This window comes from Rhineura floridana, chromosome 10 (assembly GCF_030035675.1).
Source record: "Rhineura floridana isolate rRhiFlo1 chromosome 10, rRhiFlo1.hap2, whole genome shotgun sequence".
Classification (NCBI taxonomy): domain Eukaryota; kingdom Metazoa; phylum Chordata; class Lepidosauria; order Squamata; family Rhineuridae; genus Rhineura; species Rhineura floridana.
This window is the reverse complement of record NC_084489.1, coordinates 57,168,737-57,193,452: the sequence shown is the minus strand read 5'-3', so window position 1 is coordinate 57,193,452 and position 24,716 is coordinate 57,168,737. Positions and strand designations below refer to the sequence as shown.

General features: G+C 42.5%; 2 protein-coding genes across 11 annotated transcripts in view; one reads left to right on the top strand and one right to left on the bottom strand.

Moving 5' to 3' along the window:
• Window positions 1–20,644, top strand: part of RUNDC3B (RUN domain containing 3B) — an 81,608-nt gene extending 60,964 nt beyond the window's left edge. For 6 of the 8 annotated variants that reach the window (XM_061587674.1, XM_061587676.1, XM_061587673.1 and 3 more), the window contains one exon: window positions 3,307–5,261. In XM_061587674.1, coding sequence (XP_061443658.1) covers window positions 3,307–3,452 — 146 coding nt within the window. In that variant the 3' untranslated portion in view covers window positions 3,453–5,261. Of the gene's footprint in view, window positions 1–540; window positions 1,355–3,306; window positions 5,262–12,754; window positions 12,858–13,266; window positions 13,351–20,349 lie in introns of those variants that run through there. The other 2 variants (XR_009758246.1, XM_061587677.1) reach the window with 2 other exon arrangements.
• SLC25A40 (solute carrier family 25 member 40) overlaps window positions 12,560–24,716 on the bottom strand; it is a 38,496-nt gene continuing 26,339 nt past the window's right edge. Inside the window, exons 6-11 of one of the 3 annotated variants that reach the window (XM_061587681.1) lie at window positions 22,903–23,027; window positions 20,433–20,606; window positions 18,460–18,569; window positions 17,132–17,213; window positions 16,196–16,294; window positions 12,560–13,760 (exon numbers count right to left, since the gene is read on the bottom strand). In XM_061587681.1, the coding sequence (XP_061443665.1) occupies window positions 13,642–13,760; window positions 16,196–16,294; window positions 17,132–17,213; window positions 18,460–18,569; window positions 20,433–20,606; window positions 22,903–23,027 (709 nt within the window). In that variant the 3' untranslated portion in view covers window positions 12,560–13,641. The remainder of the gene's footprint in view (window positions 13,761–16,195; window positions 16,295–17,131; window positions 17,214–18,459; window positions 18,570–20,432; window positions 20,607–22,902; window positions 23,028–24,716) is intronic. The other 2 variants (XM_061587682.1, XM_061587684.1) reach the window with 2 other exon arrangements.

The following is a 24,716-nucleotide window of genomic DNA, read 5'->3' as shown; positions in this document are numbered from 1 at the left end:
GGTATCTAGGTAATGCCTTGTTAAATCTTCTTATATATAATACATTCTGTCCTATATATCTGTATAAAACCCCTCGTGATTCTTTTGTGGCATGAAGGCCAATTCTCATGTTGCAGCCTCCACATGACTGGAAATACTTCTGCATAGTAGTAGATCATGTTTGTGAACCACTTGGTCTTGGTCCTGTGTAGCAAATTGGGGCCCTGCAGCATACATCCCCATATTGCACATAATGTGAGAGCTCTAGGTGATGTGCAAATACTTAAGAGCTGATCTATTGAATTTTAACATACTGCAGTTTAATTTTATTTAACAAAATTTATATATTACTTGAATGTAAAGACATCTGAGCGGTTTAATGCAAGGAGGAAGATTATTATATAGGACCTAGTATCCAAACACCAATGACTGATACCTAGCAAAATCCAGGGAGTTTCCCTCTCCCCAAATACTTTCTGACTTGTTTTTATTCCTTCTGATGGACTTGCCCCATCTTGTATACATGAACACATTATCACTTCAAACCTAACTTCCCTCCAGATGAAGCTGAGAGAGGCAAATCAGATGATTTGTGGCTGATGCAATGGTGAATTGAGGTGTTGTTTGAAAATGAAGCTGCTCCATCTTTTGGCCAAATGTGAAAGTGCAAGACACCTGGATTAGCTACATGTAATTTCTTATTGGATGTGATAAACTAGTGCATGGAGGCAGTAGCAGGTTGGATGAAGACAAACAAATTGAAGCTGAATCCTGACAAGACAGAGGCACTGTTGTGGGCAGTTCTATATCCAGGATTTAGGCGAATGGCCTGTTCTAGACAAGAGTCACATTTGCACTAAAGTAGCAGGTTCAGAGTCTGGAGATACTCCTAGATTCAGTGTTGTCTGTCAAAGCCCAGGTGGCTTTGGTGAGAAGTGCCTGTTTCCAGCTATGACCAATGACCATTCCTGGACTGAGACAGCCTGGCCACAGGGATACAAGCTTCGATAACCTGGCCATAGTGATGCAAGCTCTGTTAAAACATATGTATTCTTCCAGACATTTGGAGATTGAAATCTATGCTATTTAGTATTTTAGGATTATTGAACTACTGCTGTTATCTGTGATAGTTTCATAATTGATTAAGTTGTTAGAGTAACATTTTTAGTTGTTTAATTGTTATAATATTTTATAATACTTTAGAAACTTCTCTGTGATTCTTCTGTCATGAAGACTGGACTAAATGTTCCATTAACAAATAAACTAATCCTTACAAAATACAAGCAATCACCATAAATAATATTGGAGCAAGCACACACTTTGTTAATTTTTTGGAATGTACATTTTAAACAGATTCCATTTATAGATGCCTAATTAAAAGTATGTGCACTCTTCTCTAAACCTAATCAAAAGTGTCAATGTTGTCATTTTTTTATTTAATAGACTTGTTGGCTGCTTTTCAAAATGCAGTATTTTCCTAAGGCAGCATATGAAAATCGGTTAACAATATTAAAATAGTAAAAATGATACAAGGAGCAGAAAATCATACTGTTCTATTTCAACCACTCACTCAACATGGGGACTAAAAACACAGCTAAGAATAACAACCTAGCCTACCCCCTGGATTACAGGCAATCTGAAATAGTATTTTTTAAAGGGCAATATAATTTTTATAAACACTTCTGATCAAATTAATATGAAAACCAATTTGGCATCTTCCATTTGCTAGCAGTTTTAATTCTTGCAGTGGCAACATCTGCATGAAATCAGAGTATTATTGCTCCCTTAAACTACCTTTATCCCAGTCTGATCTCTATATTTCATGTTGAGAATATTTTTTTCCAAAGCTTTGTGGTTGCTAACACTGGAAACTGCTACATGTTCCATATTTTACTTCATGAATATAAGAGCAGCCCTGCTGGAACAGACTGAAAACCTATTTAGTCCTGTTTCCTGTTTCCCTCAATGGCCAACAAGATGCCTGTGGGAAAACCAAAAAGGAGTACATAAGAACAGCAACCCTCTCCAGATGTTGTTTCAGAGGCTGGTAATCATGTGTGTGCTCTTTCTGATCCTGGAGATAGCTACCATGATTAGAAACAGTTCATAGCCTTATCCACTATTAAACTGCCTAATCCCATTTTAAAGCTGTTTAAGTTGATGTCTGTCGCATCTTGTGGTAGTGGATAGTTCTGCACTGCATGAAGTACTTCCTGCATATCCCATCATTCAGCATCTTTGGATGACACATCACTAGTATCGTTAGAGGGGGGAAAACATTCTATCATTCTATCTTCTCTACACCATTATAAACCCCTACTCCTATTTGCCTTTTTTCTAAACTAAAAAAAACTCAAGACATTGTAACATTTCCTCATAAGGGAGTTGCAGCAGCTCCTTAATTATTTTGGTGGCCTTTTTCTGAACCATTTCTAGTGCTACAGTATCCTTTTTTGAAATGGGGTGAACAGAACTATACACAATATTTCAGCTGTGGTCACATCATAATTTCTATGGTCATCTTCATTTGCTAAATTTTATTCTTCCAGTTTCCTCTGGCCTGACATAATTTGATTTTATTTGTTTGGATTAAATGTGATTGCTTTGTTATCAGCATTTGGGTATCATCGCACTTCAGTTGAAATACGACTAACTTAATACTCTTGCCTTTCCTAAAACTCTACAACCCTCTATCAACCATATAAAATTAAGGCACTTGTGGGTTCTTCCGTGGGTTCAGAATGGAAAGAAGTTAAACCTAGGGCAGGGTTTGCAAATGAGTGGGCTATGTGAATAGTGGCAAGTGAAAGCCATTACTGTATCTTTGTTGAAGAGCCAAGGGTTTTGGAAGTGGAAAGTCTTCTTCCCAATTCCCCACCTCAAAGTTTATTCATTTGAGCTACTGCTAACCTTATCCTCATGAGGCAAACCCAGGAAAACCCAGTAGTGCTGCATCTTTCATAATGGCTTGAGAAAAGGGATATAAAGTGTAGATTGTATAGCAGATCCTCTTCCTCTCTCTTGAGATAAGTGTAGTTTGGTTGAAATCTAGAGCAGAGACTGGAAACTTGTGGCCCTCTAGATGTTGTTGGATTACAATTCTCATTTCTGTCCACTATTCTGGTTGGTGATGGAAGCTGTACTCAGTCAACATTTGGAGGGCCACAGTTTCCCCATGTCTTATCTAGAGATGGAGAGAAAAAAGGGGTAGTATTGTGAGCCAAGTGATGGTGCCTGCTTGATAGTTTAGTGCCCCCATACTGGTCACACTTTATGGGCCAGTCACTAGTGTTAAAATGTTATAAGCATTACCTTTTTCTTAAATAGGGAAAGAAGACACTCCTTCATTACTTGGTCTCTGTGGCTCTCTGACTTCAGTAGAAAGTTACAAATTTCTCACAAGTTTGAAATCAAGTGAATACCTTGCAAGTCCTACAACAGAGATGACAAGCCCTGGACTAACTCCCTCTTGAGCAGATCTATAGAGAACACTTGGATTTGTATTCACTTGGCATCCTGTAATTTATCTGCTTTCAAGACTCATAAAACATGCCAGTTTTTAAAATTTGGTACTGTCCTTTTTAATAACATCTAAAAAACAATGGCTTTGCAGGGTTTTTTAAAAGGACGCTTCTTGACCGGTAAAAAAAATATCATGATTTTCAGCCTTTTGAATGTAAAGGCTTCTTTAAGAGAAAAAAGTGATTATCTTAGCTGCCAAAATGAGTTTTCTCTGCAAGCATACTTTCCTAATTTCTTTAGATATGCAAACGTCTTTAGATTTGCAAGGATAAATTTGATTGGTAAGTAAAAATATTTGAATTTATTACAAATAGCAAAATATTTGAACTGGATTCTATTGTGATGGATTAAAATAACTAAACTATAACAGTGGTAGCTATGAGACCTACATTTGAATCTGCAGTATACTGCAGGGTTCTGTTTTAATTAGGTTACTAAATCACTGTATACTTTTCATTAGGGTTTTCCATGTATTTGGCATTCTGGAACACTGAACCACCTGCAGTGTACAGAAGGGAAAAATTTGGAGATGGTATCCAAATTGCTTGTGCTAATGATATAATTTAATGTAATGGTAGGAGACACTTGCAGAGAAAAGTAGTGTCACTATCTATAGCGGTTCCTTTTAAGAATGTATTTTTCTCCAAAAAAGCAAATATCACAATAGACTTACATGTATATTGTTTTTGTTAAATATTTTGGTTCACATCTATTTGTTCTGCTACTTGCTGTGTATTAAAGTTTAAATCAAGTGCTACTAGTCAGTATCTTAATGCTAGCCATTTTTTAAGGTTTGCAGTTTATCAAATGCAACCGTCTCTACAGTGGAATTATTTTTTGTTAGCCAGCATTACTTGGACTGAGTACAACTGTTATATGCAGTAATTAATTTTGTGTTAAAGCACTGATGCACATAGGCCCTCTAAACTTGATGACTATGAGGAAATGCTTTTTTGTGCCAAAGAAGTTCCATACATTGTTTACTAATGTGCAGCAACGTGTGGGAATTTACAATTACAGCTAATTTTTGTACTGTCAGTTTGATTACTTATTTTGCCAAAAACAGAAATGTGCCTCTTGTAAAACTTGCTGTAAAAACTGATTTGTGATTAGGAGAAAGCAGATGATTACAGATGAAATCCTTTGTGTTGGCAAGTTTACTGTATTTCATATATGCTGAGGTAATTTATGAAACAAGACAAGGCAACACTCCTGCTTTGCCAGAAGGTATGCAACTACCTGATAAAAGTAATTTAATGCATGTTAATTATCTCTTGTAAAATAGGTACCTTTTAGGAACATGAGGAAAAATAATGTATACAGCTAAGTTTCCAGAGATGTATAGAGTAATGTTAGCTGATTTCTATGTATGAATTCTTAGGACAGGTTTATCATTGATCTAGAAGCATGACTTTGTCATACCAGTTATTGACTAGTTGGAGCAAGTGAAATCAAAATCTTTGCAGACTGTCTAATATGTGTATGAAGCCAGTCAAATCAATATTTGTGCATGAAAAGATTACCGTGTCTTGGTTCTGAAATCTTGCCAAACTTTCAGAATTTAAAAATCTCAAATTGTGCATAAGTTGTGCAAACTTGCTCTGCTGTATCAAATGTTGCATGTGCATTAAACATTTTGTACATTACTACTTTAGTTGTACCTTTCTTTATAACAATCATTTTAACTTGTACACCACCTTGAGGGGTATTTTAATAAGTGTTATATAAACATTACTATAAATAAATATTGAGTCAAACAACCAAGTGTCTGGCTGTGACAATGGACTGAATGAGGGCTAATAAACAGAGGCTCAATCCAGAGATGCTGCTAGTGGGTGGTTCTTCTGACCAGATGGTGGATGTTCAACCTGTCCTGGATGGGGTTGCACTCCCCCTGAAGGAGCAGGTTTGTAGCTTAGGGGTTCTCCTAGAACCATCTTTGTCACTTGAGGCTCAGGTAGCCTTGGTGGCACGGAGTGGACCATTGGTCTCACCTGAAGGGTGATTTTCATAGGAGGAATCCCATCATGCTGGATTATAGCTCGTCCTATCGTCCGAAGGCAAGGATGTTTCTGAAGTCAAGACCAGGGCGTCAGGCCCCTCCCACTCTCCAGTTCATTCGCAGCGAGTCCAAAGAGATATATCTAAACATGCAGGAAAAAAGGCCAACGGGCCTACCAGCAAGAACATAACATAATAGTAACATTCATAATATCTGACGCTAACCTAGCAAAAACAGTAATAGAAGTCTTGACTTCACTAGAAAATTAAAATGTAATATAATATAATGATGAAATTGTAATATATAAACCATCCCAAAAATTATGTAGTTATCCTCCAACTGGGAGGGTCATGATGGGATTCCTCCTATGAAAATCGCCCTTCAGGTGAGACCAATGGTCCATTTTCCATAGGAGGAATGCCATCATGCTGGATGTACCAAAGCAGCCCATAACAGGGAGGGACCACCCACATACTAATCGTCATTAAGAACCTGTTGCAAAACTCGTCTGCCAAATGAGGCATCGGCAGAGGCATAACGATCTATTTTATAATGCCTTATAAACGAGTGTGGAGTAGACCAAACAGCAGCTCTACAAATATCGGCAACAGGAGCGTTAGTAGCAAAAGCAGCCGAAGTGGCTGCTGATCTAGTGGAATGAGCTGTCATACTAGCTGGAACTGGCAGCTTAAGGGACTCATATGCTAAGGTAATACATGCCCTTAACCAACGGGATAAGGTAGAATTGGTTACTTTATGCCCCATAGACCTCGGATGAAAGGATACAAATAGAGGCTCCGTTTGTCGAATCTCCTGGGTCCTAGACAGGTAAGTCTTGAGAGCCCTCCGAACATCCAACGAATGCCAAGCCTTCTCTAGAGGATGATTGGGGTTCGGGCAAAACGAAGGAAGCACAATGTCCTGATTGCAATGAAAGACTGAATTGACCTTGGGGCGGAAGGAAGGATCAGTTTTCAGCACAACAGAATCCTTGTGAAAGATACAGAGATGGCGAGCAGAAGACAATGCACCCAGTTCCAACACTCGTCTCGCAGAAGTGATCGCAATCAGGAACCGGACCTTGAAGGACAGCAGACGTAAAGGCACAGTCCTGAGAGGCTCAAACGGAGGGCGTTGTAAGGCCTGCAGAACCTTTGACAGACTCCATGAGGGAAAACGGTGGACTACAGCCGGTGAACGTAGAGCAGTGCCTCTGAGGAAGCATTTGATGAATGGATGTGAGGCAATAGGGGCACCAGTGGAGGACACTGAAAGAATGGACGACAGAGTGGACGCGTGTCGACACAATGTGTTGGGTCTAAGTCCCATCATGAGGCCCCTATGAAGATATTGCAGTACTTGTTGTACTGTAGCCTGTGAAGGATCGAGGTGCTGAGTCTGACACCACCTGGAAAAAGCCACCCAAGTATGTTGATATATACGGGTGGTGGATGGTCGTCTCGAGGCTAGAATAATGTCAATGACAGCGTCCGACAGTCCAGCCGACTTCAAAAGCCACGCTGTTAGGTTGAGCCACTTGGGGTCCTGATGACATACTGGGCCCTGGGATAGGAGGTCTGGCCTGACTGGTAGTGGCCAAGGATCCGTCACTGACATTGCAAGGAGATCCGAGAACCACAGTTGACGGGGCCAATATGGTGCTATCAGCACTAGCCATGCCCTCTCGCGCCGTGCCTTCCGCAAGGTTCTGGCTAACAGTGCTATTGGAGGGAAGGCGTACAATAGGCCATCCGGCCACAGTATTGACAGAGCATCCACCGCTTCCGTTGTCGTGTCCAGGTATCGTGTGAAGTACCTGGGAAGCTGGTAATTGCGACTGGAAGCAAACAGGTCGACTGAGAAGGGGCCAAATCGACGCTGGAGAAGATGGAAAATGGTCGGATGAAGTTTCCATTCTCCTGGAAAGACTTGCTGTCTGCTGAGCCAGTCCGCTGTCACATTCCAAATACCTCTGAGATGCTCTGCTTTCAAGGACTGTAGATTGTGTTCTGCCCAGTCGAAGATGAGGTAAGCTAGATCCTGTAAGGAACGCGACCTCGTTCCCCCTTGTCTGTTCAAATGTGATTTTGCACACGTGTTGTCGGTTCGAATAAGAACATGGTCCAAGGGGAGCAGAGATTGAAAATGGAGCAGAGCAAAGTGGACCGCCTTTAGCTCCAGCCAATTCTGCTGCGGTCCAAACCCCTTGAACAAACTGAGAGTTGCGGTGGGCTCCCCAGCCGAGGAGACTGGCATCTGTGGTGATGACAGTCCTGTGGGGTTCTCTGAACGGAGTGCCCCGGGTGAGATGTTTTACCCTCGTCCACCAGCGGAATGATAAACGCAGTTTGGGGCTCGATGGTTTGAGCTGGCAATGTCGTGTTGGAACGGCAGTAAGGCCCACTGTAGCTGATGAGTATGAGCTTGAGCCCATGGAACAATGTGAATGGTGGACACCAACATTCCTAGAGCCCTGGCTAGAAGCATGATGTCTGCGGATGTTTTGTGAATCAGGGATCTTGCGATGTCTGTGATGGTGGTTATGCGGTCTGGAGACAGGAACACTGCCTGTGCTCGATGTTTCTGACTGTGGGCAAGACAGGCTTTCAAGTGTCCTTAGGGTCAACAAGCACTGCCTTTAGTGCTTCCTCGCCGAAAAGTAAAGATCCAGCATAAGGTGCCCGTGATAGATTAACTCTGGCAGTATAGTCAGCCTGCCAGTGACGAAGCCAGAGTGTCCATCGGGCCACAACCTGAGTCGCCATGGTGTGTGCCCCTAGCTGATTCGCGTCCAAGGTGGCGTCGGCCACGAAAGCAGCTGTTTTGCGCAATTTTATTAACGATCTTCGCACAGAAACAGGATCTGGATTGGGATCCTCGATGAGGTCGTCCAACCACATCATCGCTGCCCTGGTAAAAATAGAGGCTGATGTAGATGCCTGCATAGAAAAGGCGGTAGCCTCATGAGACTTGCATAAGGCGAAGTCCAGTCTCTGCTCAGTGGCATCCTTTAAATGAGATTCTCCTTCCCGTGGCAAGAGAGATCTGGAAACTAAACTGGAAATTGGCTCGTCTATGCCAGGGACGGCCAGCTTGGTAGTAAAGTCTGGGGCCAAAGGATAAAGTCTGTCTGCAATGTTATTAAAACGGGGTGAGGGGTGTAAGGGGTGAGACCATTCATCCTTGGCCAGTTTAGCAATGGGGTCTGGCACAGGTAGATAGTGTTCTGCTGGAGCAGGGGATTTCAAGACCCTGGCCCCTTTTAAAGCGGGAGTAGCATCTGCTGTTGGGGTGGATTGAAGGCCTAGGGTGTTCAACACTCTGCGCGCAAGAGGCTGGTAGTCTGAGGAATCGAAGAGGCGATAGGATGTATCCTGCTCATGTTCCGAATGGTCACTCCAGACGTCTCCTTCGTCTTGCAGCGGAAATGCGGAATCTTCCGCACCAGAGACAACAGCAAACCTGCCCCTGGCAATGTCAAACGGATTTGGAGAACATGAAGGGTTCGTCTCTCTGTGAGCAAGTTGGTCCCCACTGTGTGGAGGTATAGCGGGAACTTGTGATGGTGACTGTCTCTGAGCGAAAAACGACAGCATGCCCTGAAGTTGAGTAATGAACTCCTGGGACAGCTGCAGTCCCGGAGATGTAGCCCATTGCTCTTGGATAGGCGGAAGTGCAGATGGCCCCACAGGTTGTGAAATAGAGTAAGCCCCGGGTTGGGTGACCGTTGGATGCTCAGAAAAGCCTGGGAAGTCCTCCTCATCAGAGGATGCAGCAGGAGACTGAAAGAGGGTAGTTAACTGTGCATGGGATGAACCCTCTGGATCTGGAGCAGAGACATAGCGAGGTCGCTTGGTTGTGCTGTGGCTGGCAAGATGTTTTGTTTTGGCAACCACTTTAACATGCTTTTGTTTGACCGCCTTAGGTGTTTGAGGCTTGGTCGTCTGGTTTGCCTCTGGCTGTTGTTTCGGCTTGGGTGCCTGGGTTATCTCTGGCTGTTCTGCCATCATATATTTTAAGGGTAGCAGTGCATGGCACACGACTGGGGCAGAATGCACAGACCCGAACAGGCTCAGTACACGGCACACGACTGGGGCAGAATGCACTGGCTGATGGCTAAGTACACTGCCACGATGGGGCAGAATGTACACTATGAACAGGCTTAGTACATGGCCACAGATGGGATGGAGCAGAATGTACAGTCCAAACAGCTTTGTAAGGTTGCCTGGGTTGTCTCTGGCTGTTCTGCCATCATATATTTATTAAGGGTAGCAGTACACTGCCACGATGGGGCAGAATGCACTGTTCCGCCATCTTATATTTTCTATGGGTATCAGTACACTGCCACGATGGGGCAGAATGTACAGACCCGAACAGGCTCAGTACACGGCACACGACTGGGGCAGAATGCACTGGCTGATGGCTAAGTACACTGCCACGATGGGGCAGAATGTACACTATGGACAGTCTTAGTACACGACCAGAATGCACGTCCAGATATCTTGGCACAGTATCTGTAGGTGTGGTACAGTATGGAACAGAATGTAATATTTGCACAGCTTTGCACAGTATCAACAGCTCTGGTACACGGCCACGGGTGGGGCAGAACGTACAGTTCAAACAGCTTTGTATAGTATCAACAGCCTGGTACACGGCCACGGATGGGGCAGAACGTACAGTTCAAACAGCTTTGTATAGTATCAACAGCTCTGGTACACGGCCACGGGTGGGGCAGAACGTACAGTTCAAACAGCTTTGTATAGTATCAACAGCCTGGTACACGGCCACGGATGGGGCAGAATGTACAGTTCAAACAGCCAGGTATATTATCAACAGCCTTGGTACACGGCCACGGATGGGGCAGAATGTACAGTTCAAACAGCCTGGTATAGTATCTGCATAATATCAACAGCCTTGGTACACGGCCATGGATGGGGCAGAATGTACAGTCCAGACAGGATTTATTGGGTATCAACACCTTGCCCACTAGGTATCAGTTGCAGCAATAACAGGCTTTGTACAGGTCCAGCAGCTTTTGCATATAACCAACAGCCTTTGTACACGGCCACGGATGGGGCAGAATGTACAGAGCAAACAGCTTTTGTATAGTATGGACAGTCTTTGTACACGGCCACGGATGGGGCAGAATGCACAGTTCAAACAGTTTTGGTATAGTATCAACAGCTTCAAGCAGTTGCAGTATTCAAATAGTCACAAGAGGCAGCAGCAGTAGCAGAGAGAAAGATATGTACATCACGCTGTGGGGCTGCCAGAAAGCCTCGGCTCTGCAAACTACAGCCCGTGTAATTGAGACCCCCCTTTTGGCACTGTAACTGACTAGACAGAAAGAGACAAATAAAATGGCGGCCGCAAAAAACGGCGGGAAAATTGGCCAATCAGAGAAGCTTGGGGTGATAAAAAAGTAATGGCGGTCACAGGAACGCACCAGCAAGCACAAAACAGTCTCAAACCAAAACTCTGGGACCGCTGGGCTGGGAGAGCACAATTGGGCTCAGCAAACGAGGGAAAGAATGAGCCGCAGCCGCGGGCTCTAAAGGCAGTTGCGGTAGGCTTAAGATGCTGCAGATGAGCTGGGGGAGACGGAGCAACCCCACCAGATAGGGGCTCTGATACAGAGCCGCAGCCGCAGGCTCTGGAGCTGCCGCGAGAATAGGCGGCAAGGGGGGGAGAAAAAGGATAGAGGCAGCGGGGACAGAGAGCTGCAGCCGCAAGCTCTAGTTAATTGTAGTTCGCCTGCTAAATGAGGGAGAGCTGCAGCCGCGGTCTCCCCGAACGTCCGTGAGACACGGAGCCTAGGCTCTGGGGCCGCCTTAAAAAGTTGCCGTGGCAGTAACCAAAGACAAAAGGAGCCGCAGCCGCAGGCTCCTCGTGACAGCCAAAAAAGGCACGAAATATGCGGCGGAGCGGACCAGGAAGCTGCAGCCGCAAGCTCCTGAGTAGAAACTACGTCCGCCGCCTGAGGGAAAAGGGAGCCGCAGTCGCGGTCTCCCTAAGAGCCGTTAGGCTGGTGACGGGGGAAAAAACGAGGGCAAGGGAGAACCCCCCCAACGAAATTCCCCAGAACAAATTACGTATAGCCAAAACAGTTGAGATAGGAGAGGGGAAAGGGAAAGTACAGGAGTACACACACAAACCTCCCACCCGTCACACAAATACAGAGAAAACTTATCAGAAGCTACGCTAGCAAGAATTTCAAACTTGTTCGGTACGAAGGCAAGAATGAACTGGAGAGTGGGAGGGGCCTGACGCCCTGGTCTTGACTTCAGAAACATTCTTGCCTTCGGACGATAGGACGAGCTATAATCCAGCATGATGGCATTCCTCCTATGGAAAATGCCTTCTACGCCCCTATCTGGACAGGGATAACCTCGCTTCATGCTCTGGTAACCTCCAAGTTAGATTACTGCAATGCACTCTACGTGGGGCTGCCTTTGAAGACAGTTTGGAAACTGCAACTTGTGCAAAATGCAGCGGCCAGATTGGTAACAGGGACCAGACGGTTCAAACATATAAAACCAATTCTGGCCCGCTTGCATTGACTGCCTGTATGTTTCTGAGCTCGATTCAAAGTGCTGGTTTTAACCTATAAAGCCTTACACGGCTTGGGACAATACCTCATGGAACGCCTCTCCTGACATGAACCCACCTGTACACTACACCCAACATCCAAGGCCCTCCTCCGGATGCCTACTCCGAGGGAAGCTGGGAGTCTGGCAACAAGGGAGAGGGCTTTCTCAGTGGTACCCCCCAAATTATGGAATGATCTGTGTGACAAGGTGCGCCTGGTGCCAACACTGTTATCTTTTCAACGCCAGGTCAAGACTTTCCTCTTCTTCCAGGCATTTTAGCATGTGTTTTTAAATTGTTTTTAAATTTGTATATTTGTTTTTAATGTTTTAATTGTTGTAAACCACCCAGAGAGCTTCAGCTATGGGGCGGTATACAAATGTAATAATAATAATAAATAACCAAATGCACTGCAAACACTATCTTCTGGGAATTGCAGAGTTGTACTAGCAAGCTAAAGCATTTAACTTTGCATTACAGATTGCTTTTATTAGAAACTTGTGGTATCCAGTTTCACACCAGTAATACTTGAATGTTCCAAGAGCACTTGCTTTGTTAAGCTGCAAGAAAATATTCTTCCTTTACCAGTAGCCATCCTAAACATGGCTTAAGGGTTGCATTTTAATTGCACAATGTTAATTGATTGTACATTATCATCCATAGATACGGCTTTTGAGTAATACCAATAGATCTATACCCTGATAAGACTATAATCTACAGTCTAAACTTCAACAATGGGGAAATCAGTGGAGGAAGAAAAGAGAAGGTAACAAAGGATGAATATAGACAAATGTATACTTAATCCCCACTACCCAAATGTTATGCTAGGAATGTTAAGCCAGAGCCTTGATGATGAAGGGTGGGGTTAAAGGGGGAATGGGAACATTGAAAGAGGTGGCAGCAGATAAGCACTTGAGAAGGAAAACTAAGATGCAAATAGATGTAACTTCTGATGAACAATTGTTAGAGATGCCTGGGAGAGTTGGGGATGGGAGCAACTGTGCCTGAATTGGCTAGGACTATGCATGCAGCCAGAGCTTGCTTTTTGAAGATTTTACGCTGACAGCAGAAGGATGGGCTAAGAAAACCAGCCCTCCACTCTTCTTCCCTATTGCTCCCACTGAAAGACTTTTAACTAGCAGCAATCATGCAAAGGTCTCCATTCCATTCTCCAGGTTTTCATCAAGCATAATTTTCCTTCTGTTTATCTTTGTGGCCTTCAAGACATCTTAACAACCAAGGAGAAACACCTTTCACAGGTAAGATAAATGGTTCCTTTGACCTTGGGTTTTAGAACTCTCCCAAGTGGAATATTCTAAAGCTGGCCATGTGTTGGGTGGCTGAGTGGCTGCCTAGGAGGGCAGAAGGATGTGCTGGAGTACTCTTCAGTGTATTGTGAGGTAGGTCCTCATGCTGAGCAGAGCAAATTTAAGGCTTGCAAGGGACTTAGCAACTATACTTTGAAAATGTAAAATTTCTGTTATGGACCACCTTAGTACACCCCTCTATGCATACTGGCCACTGCTGCCACCAAGTTTACAGAAACAGCATTAATGGTTCTTCATGGCTTTGTCTTTATTTATTCCACGGAAGAAAGATTTCCCATATTCATACGTGCTGATCATTATGGCACAAGCAGGAGCAATTTTTGTCATTCTTGGAATAATACCTACAGAAAGGATAAATTACAACTATTCAAGAACAAGTTAGATTATCAGAAGCCTGTTGCATGTAACTATTGTACATAAATTTTTGCACAAGTAGCACAATGTGATGGTACTTTTGCACTACTTTCATTTGTTATGTTTATCCTAGAGAAGATTAAGAGGGGACATGATAGTGGGTTTCATATATATGAAGGGCTGTCACACAGAAGATGATCAGACTTATTTTCTATTGTTCCAGAGGTCAGGACTAGAACCAATGGACTGAAATTGCAGAGAAGCAAATTTTGGATAAACCATAGAGAACTTCCTGTTGGTAAGGAACCATCAGGAAGATGGAGCAGGCTGCTCCAGAAGGTAGTGAAATCTCCCTTGCTGGAGGTATTTAAGCAGAGGCTGGGCAACCACCTGGCAGGAATGCTGTAGTTGCATCCTGCACTGAGCAGGGGATTGAACTAGATGACCTCCATGAGTCCTTTCAACTCTGATTAATTTGGTAATTGTACACTACAAATGGACTAACAGTGTGACTGCTACAGGTACTCTGCTCTAGGCAGAAATTAGTCTCCTGAACTCCAGAGTTCAATAAACCATTTTACTGCTTGTAGCCTAATTTTATAACATTTTGTTTGGAAATAAGTCAGGCTGACTTCAAAGGAAAATTGATTACAGGCCTAAAGTATGTCCCTATTTTGCTCAACAGTCCATGCAGTGCAACCCTATGCACGCTTATTGAGAGCCATGCCCACTCACCCTACACCTGATGTCATACAGGTAAGAGTGTGACTTGGCCAAAACTGTGGGGCTTACCCAAAGCCTGCTTGTGCAGCTTCCAAAAATGCCTGACAACCAGCTGGTCCCACTTGCTTCTGTCACTTACACTGCAGCCTTGTTTCTCCTGTTCCTGTCAAGTGGCAGGGAACGGAGAAACAAGCACTACGCCAGCCCTACGCCCAGAGCTTCCCAAAGTGGCAAACATGGGACTGACATTGTCCCTTGGGAACCCCATGCAAGGTATTTTGACAAGTAAGTGGGGCAATGCATCTGTCAATCATGTGATGCCATAATGATATTATGTGATTGACAGGAGGCAACCCTGCCCACGTGTCAAACTTGGCTTGCAAGGTTGATCCTGATAAGGATCTGGCCCGTGGAGCCAAAATGGTTTCCCATCCCTGGTCTACAGCATACCTTGTGGCCATACTAGTAGTTGGATTTCTCCTGTTGTTCAGACTTGCTCCTACTTTTATTGTTTTGTGGGAACCGTTATACCAATATATTTTTGTGGATCCTAACTCACACAGTCATTTTGCTTTCAATCCACTTTGATAATGGCAATCAATTTGTGCCTTTACCTTAAAATACAATGATTGTATAACTGAACCTACAATGTACAGAAAATGTAGCATGTTTGTCAATCTTTGAGCCATCATCCAAAGAACAAAATATTCAGAGATCTATAGTGGCTTTGCAGCAGACTTAAAAGAGAGAAAAGCCATTCAAGAAGTAAGGCTAAGAAACTAGTGAGTTTACAATAGGAGAGTCTGAATTATCAGCAAAGGGGTTGAGTGAGCTTAGTCATCATCACTTTATGAAGTTCACAGGCTCTGGGAGAGATGCAAAAGCACAACCTAATTTTTTATCTGTAACGATGTTCATGGTATTACTTCAGACTCATGTTGAGACTGTGAAAGTACATGGCAATTTTCGTTTGCCAAGACCGCTTCTCTCTATCTTTGTAGCATTTATTTATTTTACCTGCATCCCATTCTTCCATGGGGCTTAGTAGTTTCCCTTTATGAAGGCTGATCAGTGCTCCTGAGGCCCTCCCCAATTAAATAATTGAGAGTTGGTTTACTGCTTTTCACAACTTTCCCTAGTTTGTAGGGAAACTTTGCTATGAACTAAAACAGCTACTGTTGTCGGTACTGTTTTAGCTATAAAGAACTGTTATAATTGCTCCGTGTTTTAAAAAACTTAGGATGCAATCCTTACCTTGGTTGCTTTAAACAGAGGGGCAGGGCCACCACCACATCTGCAGCCCTGCCATGCATGTTGGCCAGCCAGGGCAGAAGTGGGGGGGACAGGCAGATTGCTGCTGCCAGACTGGAGCTGCAATTGGGCCCATACTGTCACGTGATGGCAGTGGGGCTGGCTTGGGATCCAATGAATCCTGTGCGGGCTCAGCCCCTTTCCACTCTGCCATATGGTGGGCAGAATATGTAGCTCTGTGCTGGTGGAGTGGTCCTGGTGCCACTCCACAGAGGGAGGGCGGGAGGACAGGGTGGAGGGGCACCTCCATCTAATACACACACCCTATCTCAGCACAAAGGGGGTTTGGATTCCACAGTTGTGTTGTAGATATTGTGATACTGCCATAGACAAAATAATATAAGGAAACAATATCTACCTCTAGTTTAGTCAGAGAATAATAATTTACCAGTAAATAATCCAGTAAATCCATTTTCAGCAACAACTGTTTTCATTACTTTCCATACCGGAATGTTCCTCTGTTGTGAAGCTGAGTAAAACAAAACTACTAAATAAGAATAGAAAAATGTTGATGGGCAATTAAAGGTCAATTCTACTTCTACAAAGCCACCTCTCTATGGTGGCAAATTTTGCAATGAGGCACTGTTTTCAGGTGGGAGTGCTTTACCATTATTAATTTTTAAATGTTTTTATCCCACCTTTTTATCTAAATAAAAGGATGCTTTAAACAGAGATAATGTAACTCAACTGTACTGAATTGACACAACCATAAAAACAGATTTTAGGTATGAATTGAATGGGTTGCATAAATAAGTACATCTTAGCACTATTGCCTTACTATTAGAGATGAAATGTGATGAACCTTAAGAAGCTGACTGTGCTGATGCAAGTGCAACAAATCCAGCTGTGCTTAGAGTACCTTAAAATTGCCTATTAGATTCAAAACACCTATACAAGGCCCTCAGAACAAGTAAACCCTTGTATAGAAGGGGTAGGAGCACCCCCCCCATGATATTGCTGGACTAAAACTCCCATCATCCCCACCACTGGCAATGTTGGCTGAGGTTAATGAGAGTAAGAATCCAACAAACAGAGGATCCAAGTTCCCCACTCCTATCCAATAGGAAGGAAGCAGCATTCCCTAAGCTACATTTTTAGGGTTTTATAGGTAATAACTAGGTATTTGAAACTGAATACCTAGCTATTACACATCTTGTAAAAAAGGCAGGAAGGCAGATTCCGCAAATTCTAAGGGCAGCCCACAGAGTGTATTGTCTATCCATGATGTTATAAAAGTGTGCATGATACTGGAAGGGCTTTAATAAATATTGTATTGTACAGGAGTTCTCGAAGAGAACCAGGAAGTTAATTAGAAAGAACTTACCATGTGTAACATCAGGTTCCCACATTTCAGTCTGCTTGTGTGTTTTAATGACATCAAAAGGTAAAGTAAATAGAGCAGCAATCTAAGGAAAGTACAAAAAGGTACAATCTCGTGTGTACATTTGAATAAGCATGCATAGGATTGAGATGTAAAGCATTTTGCTTGCTTTAAAATCTGTTAATATGTAAGAAAGACTAAGAGCCCTATTTCAAGTAATGCTTTAGATACTATTATACAATAAATGTACAATAAAATGTACAATAAAAGGGTATATTTAAATGGGTTTTTTTTGCAGCCCATACAAAATTTGTGTATATACCTGAATAATCACACACATAGCTCATGATGACTAATTCCAGTAACACACAAACTAAGGCTACCCCGTATTGATTATTTTTATTTCCAACTATGAAATTTTCATGAAAAGATATTGCAGTTTCATTCAACTCTTAAGCTTTTTAAAAAGTACATCAACGAAGCTTACTCCCAGATAAGCAGGTATAGGATTGCAGCTTAAAAGTAAAATAAGACAGCTAGGCTACAAACCCACTGATTTTTAATGAGCTTACACTCTTAACTTTGCATTGGATTATGGCTGTAAAGTTTTACTGGTACAAACTGAGGCTGCAATCCTATGCACATTTATCTGGGACTAAGCCACTTACAACCAAAAAAAATATGATGCTAAAACGCGTCTTTAGCAATCATGTTAGTTTCTTAAAAAATTTTTAAACTGATCTGGTTACTACAAATGTGTTTAGCATCTAATCTAGTTTTGTCCTTATTTCCACGTAAATATGCTTAAGATAATGTTGTGTTTGTTGAGACAAAAAAAACCTATAGCATGCTTAGTTGAAAGTAAATCCACTGAAATCAACAGAACATTGTTCCAAATAAATGTATTCGTAGTGCTGTGTCTTGTCTTTAATTAGCTATATTTTTTTCTTTGATGCTTATCTGCTGATATATTTCCTGTGTGCAAAGAGTTTTCCCAATCAGACTGCCTTCGTAAGAAAGCATTGATCTCTCTATTTAAATAATCAGGGCAGCTTCTGTATGCAAGACAGCTGTGTATTCCTAGTATGTGTGGAACTATGGAGCAGAATGGTTGAATCCAATCCAAAGAAGTCTAGCCATGTCTAAATTCCACTTAAAAATCAAAAACTAAAATGCTTAACTGTATCTTAGGTACTATTAATTTCAACAGTATTTACACAAACTGTTTTCTTAATGACACCTGTTCTCATTTGCTTGGACTTTAACTTCTAAGGTAAATGTTAGGTAATTTTTTATTAGATGAAAATATTAGCAACAGAAGTTAGACTTACAGAACCAGCTGCTGCTCCTGATGAGAAGGTGATAAGGAATGTTGGCTCATGTATACCTGATTTCTTACACAACCTCCTCTTGAAGTATTCATAGTTACACCAGTACAGTGCTATAGGGCAATTGTACAGCAAGTCAGAAAATAGAGGCTTTTTAACAATCTGAAAACTGAGAAGTATTATATCAAGTGTTCCATGTCAGTATAGGGTTAGCAGTTAACAAACAGATGGAAGCTTTGTGCTTCCACAAAGCAAACTAATTGCTTGCCACCTTGCAGTCTACCACATTATGGAATAAAAATGTTTTTAAATCTAACAGTAATAGGGCTGGCATGCCAGTCAACTAACTAGTCAAATTATTGTCAACTGATTGGCTATTTAACCACGGTCAAACATTTCATGAAGCCACTGTGTATGTGGCAGCTTATTTTACTGTGATAACCTCTCCCAACCTGATGCTCTCCATATGTCTTGGGCTATAACTCCCAACATCTCTAACCATTTGCCATGCTGGCTACAACTGACGAGTCATAGTAAAAAAAACAGCTGGAGAGTGCTAGTTGGGAAAGCATGCAGAATGGTGTCATTCGTTAACAAGGGCAGGGGTAACGACTGCTTGAAACCCCTCCTCAACCCTGAAGCAGCCAGGGACAAACCTAACATGTTTTCTTGGGAACCTCAGTAGAATGGTATTTATTTCCAAGTAAGTGTGCATAAGATTGCAGCTTAACACAATGATCCTATGCATTCAACTCAGATGCACCACTTGAAATAGTGCTTCCTTCCAAGTTAACCATGCATAGGATCAGGCTGCATGTGCCAGTTTGGGCAAAAAGATGGTTTTTTTCTCCCTTTTGGCCATTTAGAGGAAGGAAAAGAAAGTTGCTGGTATTACCTCAAAGTACACAAACTAATTCTGTTCTCCTTCTTGATCTCTCTTCTTTAATACTCTAATCACAGAACTGCTGCTTTTATACCATTCCTTTGATTACCATTATGCATGGATGGGCTAATAAAAAACTTGGTGGAATGGTAACTTGTGGACAAAGGGAATAATCCAATTGTGGCGCAGCCAGTGGAAAGCTCTGCTAGATCCTCCTCCTGTTCAGGAGCCGCGCACATGAGCTGGCCAACAGGCCTCCTGAGGAGTAACAGCTACCTGTAGGCCTGAATAGGATTTAATTTTTTTTTACTCTGGCCTTTTGGCCAGTGGAAATCAAAGCAGGATCAGGGCCTGGGGGAGGGGTCTGAATGTGAGAAGAATCTTGCGTAAGTCCCCTCCACGGCTTTTCCTCTGCCATGCCTCCAGAGCACCCTGTTTTCAGGTTTTCCACTGGGCTGGCTGTCCCCAGTGGACCCCCAGCAGTTCTGGGAGGCTCCTGGTGGAGCCACATCACCACAGTGGAGGGCTGCTGCCGCCGGCAGAGCCCGGCGCCTCCCAGTGCTGCTGTGGATTCGCAACATCCAACTCACCCCAGCCCGGCGGAAGGGTGAGTTGGATTGCTCCCTTAGTTGCAGACTGCTTGAAAAATAGTAAAACACTGAAGTGCTCAGTGTGGCAGGATGCTGCTGTGAGGGTAGTCTGTTTCTCTCCCAGAAAAAAATATGAGTGCTTCTATTTAGATTTGGAAACATGGCATAACCACTAAAAAATAAGTTTTTTTAAAAAAGTTGTAAATAAAATTTTAACTTCACACAATTTTTCAGTTATGGTGGAAAGGAAATAATTACCCATCATTAATTACATAATGTAATTAATTGTGACATTCATAGATTTCAGATAAACAAACAAGGAAATATAAACTCAACTTCTAGAAATGATGAATGTTGCCCATGTGTTTCATACTTGTAAAACAATACCTTATTTCCGAGTCTTTGCCCTTACCTTTTCAGACATCCAGCTTGGTAAAATCCCCATCAGAAAATAATCTGCATATAACAAAGAAGTACATCTCCTAATGCAAAGCAAGTCGTACCTGAGAATGGGACATCTCTAAGAACAGTGGGACCCCATCCTTTCCAGAGTGAAAGCCAACCACTTTTGGCCACATTACTACTAACGTAAGCAAGCAGTTTTTTATAAGCCAACCGCCGAGACTGCATTCTTGTTCTTATCATTTCAATCGGACTTGTTATAGTGGCAGCACACACTAAGAAAGGGGGCAGGGGGAGAGAGACAATGCTCAAATAGCTCTGTCAATAAAACATTTCCCAAAACAGCATCTATGAGACTAGATTTGCTTTCTGTATTTTTTTATGCCTGTCACTTCTCAATGTAAATAAGTACTCTGAAAAAAAAACTATATTCAGAGAGCTGTTGACCCAAAGGCAATGGTCTAATTCAACTTCCATAATGTCCCCTTGCAGTGCTAACCAGACTTTGAAATTTCCTTCAAACGTTTGAACTCTACTACCATTTGTTTGGTGCAACGTCATCCAGCAGAGCTTTTTGAAGCTGATCTGCAGGATATTCACTCAGTATCCCACTGCACAATGTTCTTTTAGACATGCTGCCTATAAAATCATTTGGCTATGCTCAAACCTAGTCTCCACATTGTTTGCAAATGCATCAAATGAGGTATCCAATTTCATGAGTTGCAGTTCAGTTGCAGTCTGAGGAAGTGGACAAATTTTTAACAGCTAACTATCCTATAAATTGCTCATTAGACACTTTGTTTTACTTGACTCACTCTTAAAACACTGGGTGAGACTGACTGATCTGATGAGATCTGTGGTTAATGCTTTAGTGAAGCAGTTATTCCAGGGCCCTCTAAGGAGGCTGTTGTAAGACAAAGAACAAAGAAGCCCTCATTAGATCCATCTGATCTGGGAAATTCTAGTCTTTTTGACTATTTCATTCATGGACAAAGAAGTAGAGCCGATTATACCAGCTAGCTTTAAGCCCTCTTGGATGAATCTAATTCTTCAATCTGGTTTCAGGCCTGGCTTTGGCAATGGCCTTTGTCAAAAGAAAAGACAGACAGGGGAAATGTGTGTCTGTTGATCTGCCAGGACCTTGCAGCAGCAGTTACCATTTACCATGGGGACACTGCTTTCCGGACATTCGTCTTCTTTCTGAAAGGAAGCTTTCATAAGGCAATAGTGGGAGATTGCAGTTGCAACTCTTGGACATTAGTGTGGCTTCATTTTCTTGTTCAGCATCTACATGAAGTTGCTGGTAGAGATCTGGAGGTCTAGTGACATCAATATACTGGTGATATCCAGTGAGTTCTCTCCTTTTCCTCTAATCCCACCTAGAATTAGCAGAGAATTAGGGGCTAATTAATTTAATAAGACTGAGTGTTATTTTGGATGGGTCAGTTGCACTGTGTTGACAAGATGCCTGTTCTAGAAGAAATAGTCAAATTACATATGACAAGTGTCACATCTATTTGTTTAAGAGGGCTTTGGAAAAAATAATACTGAAGAGAATATTATGAAATTTGAATCTGCTTTAAACATGAATAAAGCAGCAGTAGAGTTGATTTTATGAACAAAACAAGTATGTTGGTGCAGTGAGCCCATCCCCTTATGCAGCTTCTTCACCCTCCCCAATCTATCTCCACTTTCCAATACCCCCCCTCCCGGGCACTTTTATCCCATATGGGCTTCAATACTGGTAGCAAACCTAGCTGGAAAGAAAAGGAGTTTGGAGAAGCAAGCCAGTGGGGAGGAGGGAAGGGTTCAGCTCCCTATACCTGAATGCATTTCCTCTTAAAACTGGAGTCTAATTGCACTTCATTATGACTGGTAAAATCTGTCCCCAATAGCTCTATTGCTGTTAAGAGCAGTTTGAGCCTCCAATGGCAGCTGTGGTCAGAAACTCTTCTTACCAGCTACATTTAGTGTGTCAGCTGTATTGTCTCCTGAACAAAAGAACTTGGTACCATGAAATATGCCTTGATAACACATATGTGCTCTACATGACCTCTAAAGAGTTTAGAAACTACAGAGGGTCTAGGATGCTGCAGAGTGGTTGCCAGTTTCCTTTCTTTCTTTGGGAGGATGGTAAACACCTCTAGCTTTAGGATTATATTTTTCTATCACCTTTGCACATGGTGGCAACAGTTGCTTTTAAATAGCTGCAGAATTTTAGTCCTATGTTTATGCTTAGTTTTTTTCTGAGTGTCTTTCCCATTTTTAATTGCAATCATTGTTTCATTTCATCGTTTCATTCAGGGGCCATCTTCTTGGCCATGAAGCAGAAGACACACACACAGCTAACCATGATTAGCCAACATCTTTTGTGCTTAAATCTGAGGAAGAGGAATAGCTAAAAACATCAATTCTACCACTATATAATAATACAAGCATTTGTTATGTTGCATAATACTAGTTTGTTTATAAAATACTTGCTATAACCTGTAACTTTATCCAAACTTTCTTTTAAACCACATGAAATCAAGTTTTAACAGCAGCCTAGAAATTGGAGACAGTTTGACTCACATCTAGCTATGCCACCTGCAATAAGTGGAATGGAATCATTATCTTCTCCTATTTTAGAAACGAAGGCATCACGTAGTTGATCATAGCAGGTAAAATAAATTACTGTAGTTGGAACTGAAACTGCTCTAAAATAAAAGTATAAATATTTAGTAAGGTTGTCAGTGTAAGCCTTATTTGTATTGCACTGTTGTCTGTCTAGATCAGGTGTGGGGAACGTTTGGCCCTCCAGCTGTTGCTGCACTGCAACTTCCATCAGCCCCTGCAAACATGGCCAATGGCCAATGGCCAGGAATGATGGGAGCTGCAGTTCAGCAACATCTGGAGGGCCAAAGGTTCTTCACACCTGGTTTAGATTAACAGGTTAAAATATTACTATGTCAACACTGTTCCAGATGGCCATAGGTCAGTGGTAGCAGGGTCCAGGTTCAATTTCTGTGATCTCCAGTTAAAAAGCTCAGGTAACAGGTGATGGGAAAGATTTTTGCCTGAGACCCTGAAAATTCATTAGCAGTCAAGAGTAGACAGTGGTGGAGTAGATGGAACAATGGTTTGATTTAGTATAACACTGCTTCCTATGGCTTTCAGAGGAAATAAATCTGTAGCCGGTAGTCCTGACAGTATTTGTTTTCTAAAGATACTGCATTCTGTAGCAGAAAGATTGCATTTTTCAAGCACTCAAAAGTATAGTAAGTGGAAAATACAGCCTTTCACCAGATAAAGCCATGTGATATTGAATTATTAGATGTTTGCATGCGTATCATGGGCACTTGGGGCTCATGACAAGACACAAAACCCATCCCTGCCCAACATCCCATGGCCGATACTATTTTCTAATTCAAAACCTTGTACAAATCCTTTAGAGTCCAATTGCTGCCATACAGAACCACCTGAAGACTGCCATACTGAAGACTCATGTACTGTTTTACATGTTGATTTTGAACACCAACAATTTTATTGTGTTCCTAGAGTTCAATGCCCTACACTTAGTATTTGTGAAGTTTGGACTGGTAACAGCAGTTCCCCCCTGTAAGGGTGGTGGGCCTGTTTGGATGGCCTACCCTTGAATACTGGTGGAACCTGATGGATTCCTGAATGCTCTGGGGAATTTTCCAGCAGAGAAAGCTGACGATACTGTTGAAGCCCGGATCTCACAATGGAATTATGAGATGAAACAGGTGTCCTCTCTGGCACTGTGGAACTGAAGTAGCTCCTTGGTATTCTGGGGAGCTTCAGGCTATGAAACAAGCCAGATGAACACTAGAATGCAAGTGGTGCAAGTCTTGCTCTGTAGCTGACCGAGTGCACACAATCATGTCTACCAGGTGGCAGTGTGGGCTGCAAAGAAGGCTCACTTTGCAACTTGCATTTCATCCTCTAGTAGCTGGCCAGAGGAGTTATTTCAAATGGTTCAGAAATTACTGACTCCCACTGTGGGGCAGAAGCCTCTGGAGCAATTGAGGACCTGCTGTGACCAATTGGCTACACATTTTGATGATAAAGTCGCTCAGCTTTGGAGGGACCTTGACTCTGCTGTTGTTGCAGTTTCAGATGAAGTACCCAATGCTAGAGTTTGTGATATGGATCAGTTTCAGCTTACGCAGTCAACTGATGTGGACAAGCTGCTGGCAGCTACACGTCTGACCACATGTCCTCTTGACCCATCCTTCTTGGCTTATTAAATCTAACAGAGGGGTTTGACCAATTTGGTCCAGAGTGTGGTTAGCACTTCATTGAGGGAGGTGGTCCCTGTGGCCTTGAAAGAGGCAGTGGTGAAGCCACTCCTAAAGAAACCTGTCCTGGATCCCTTGGATTGG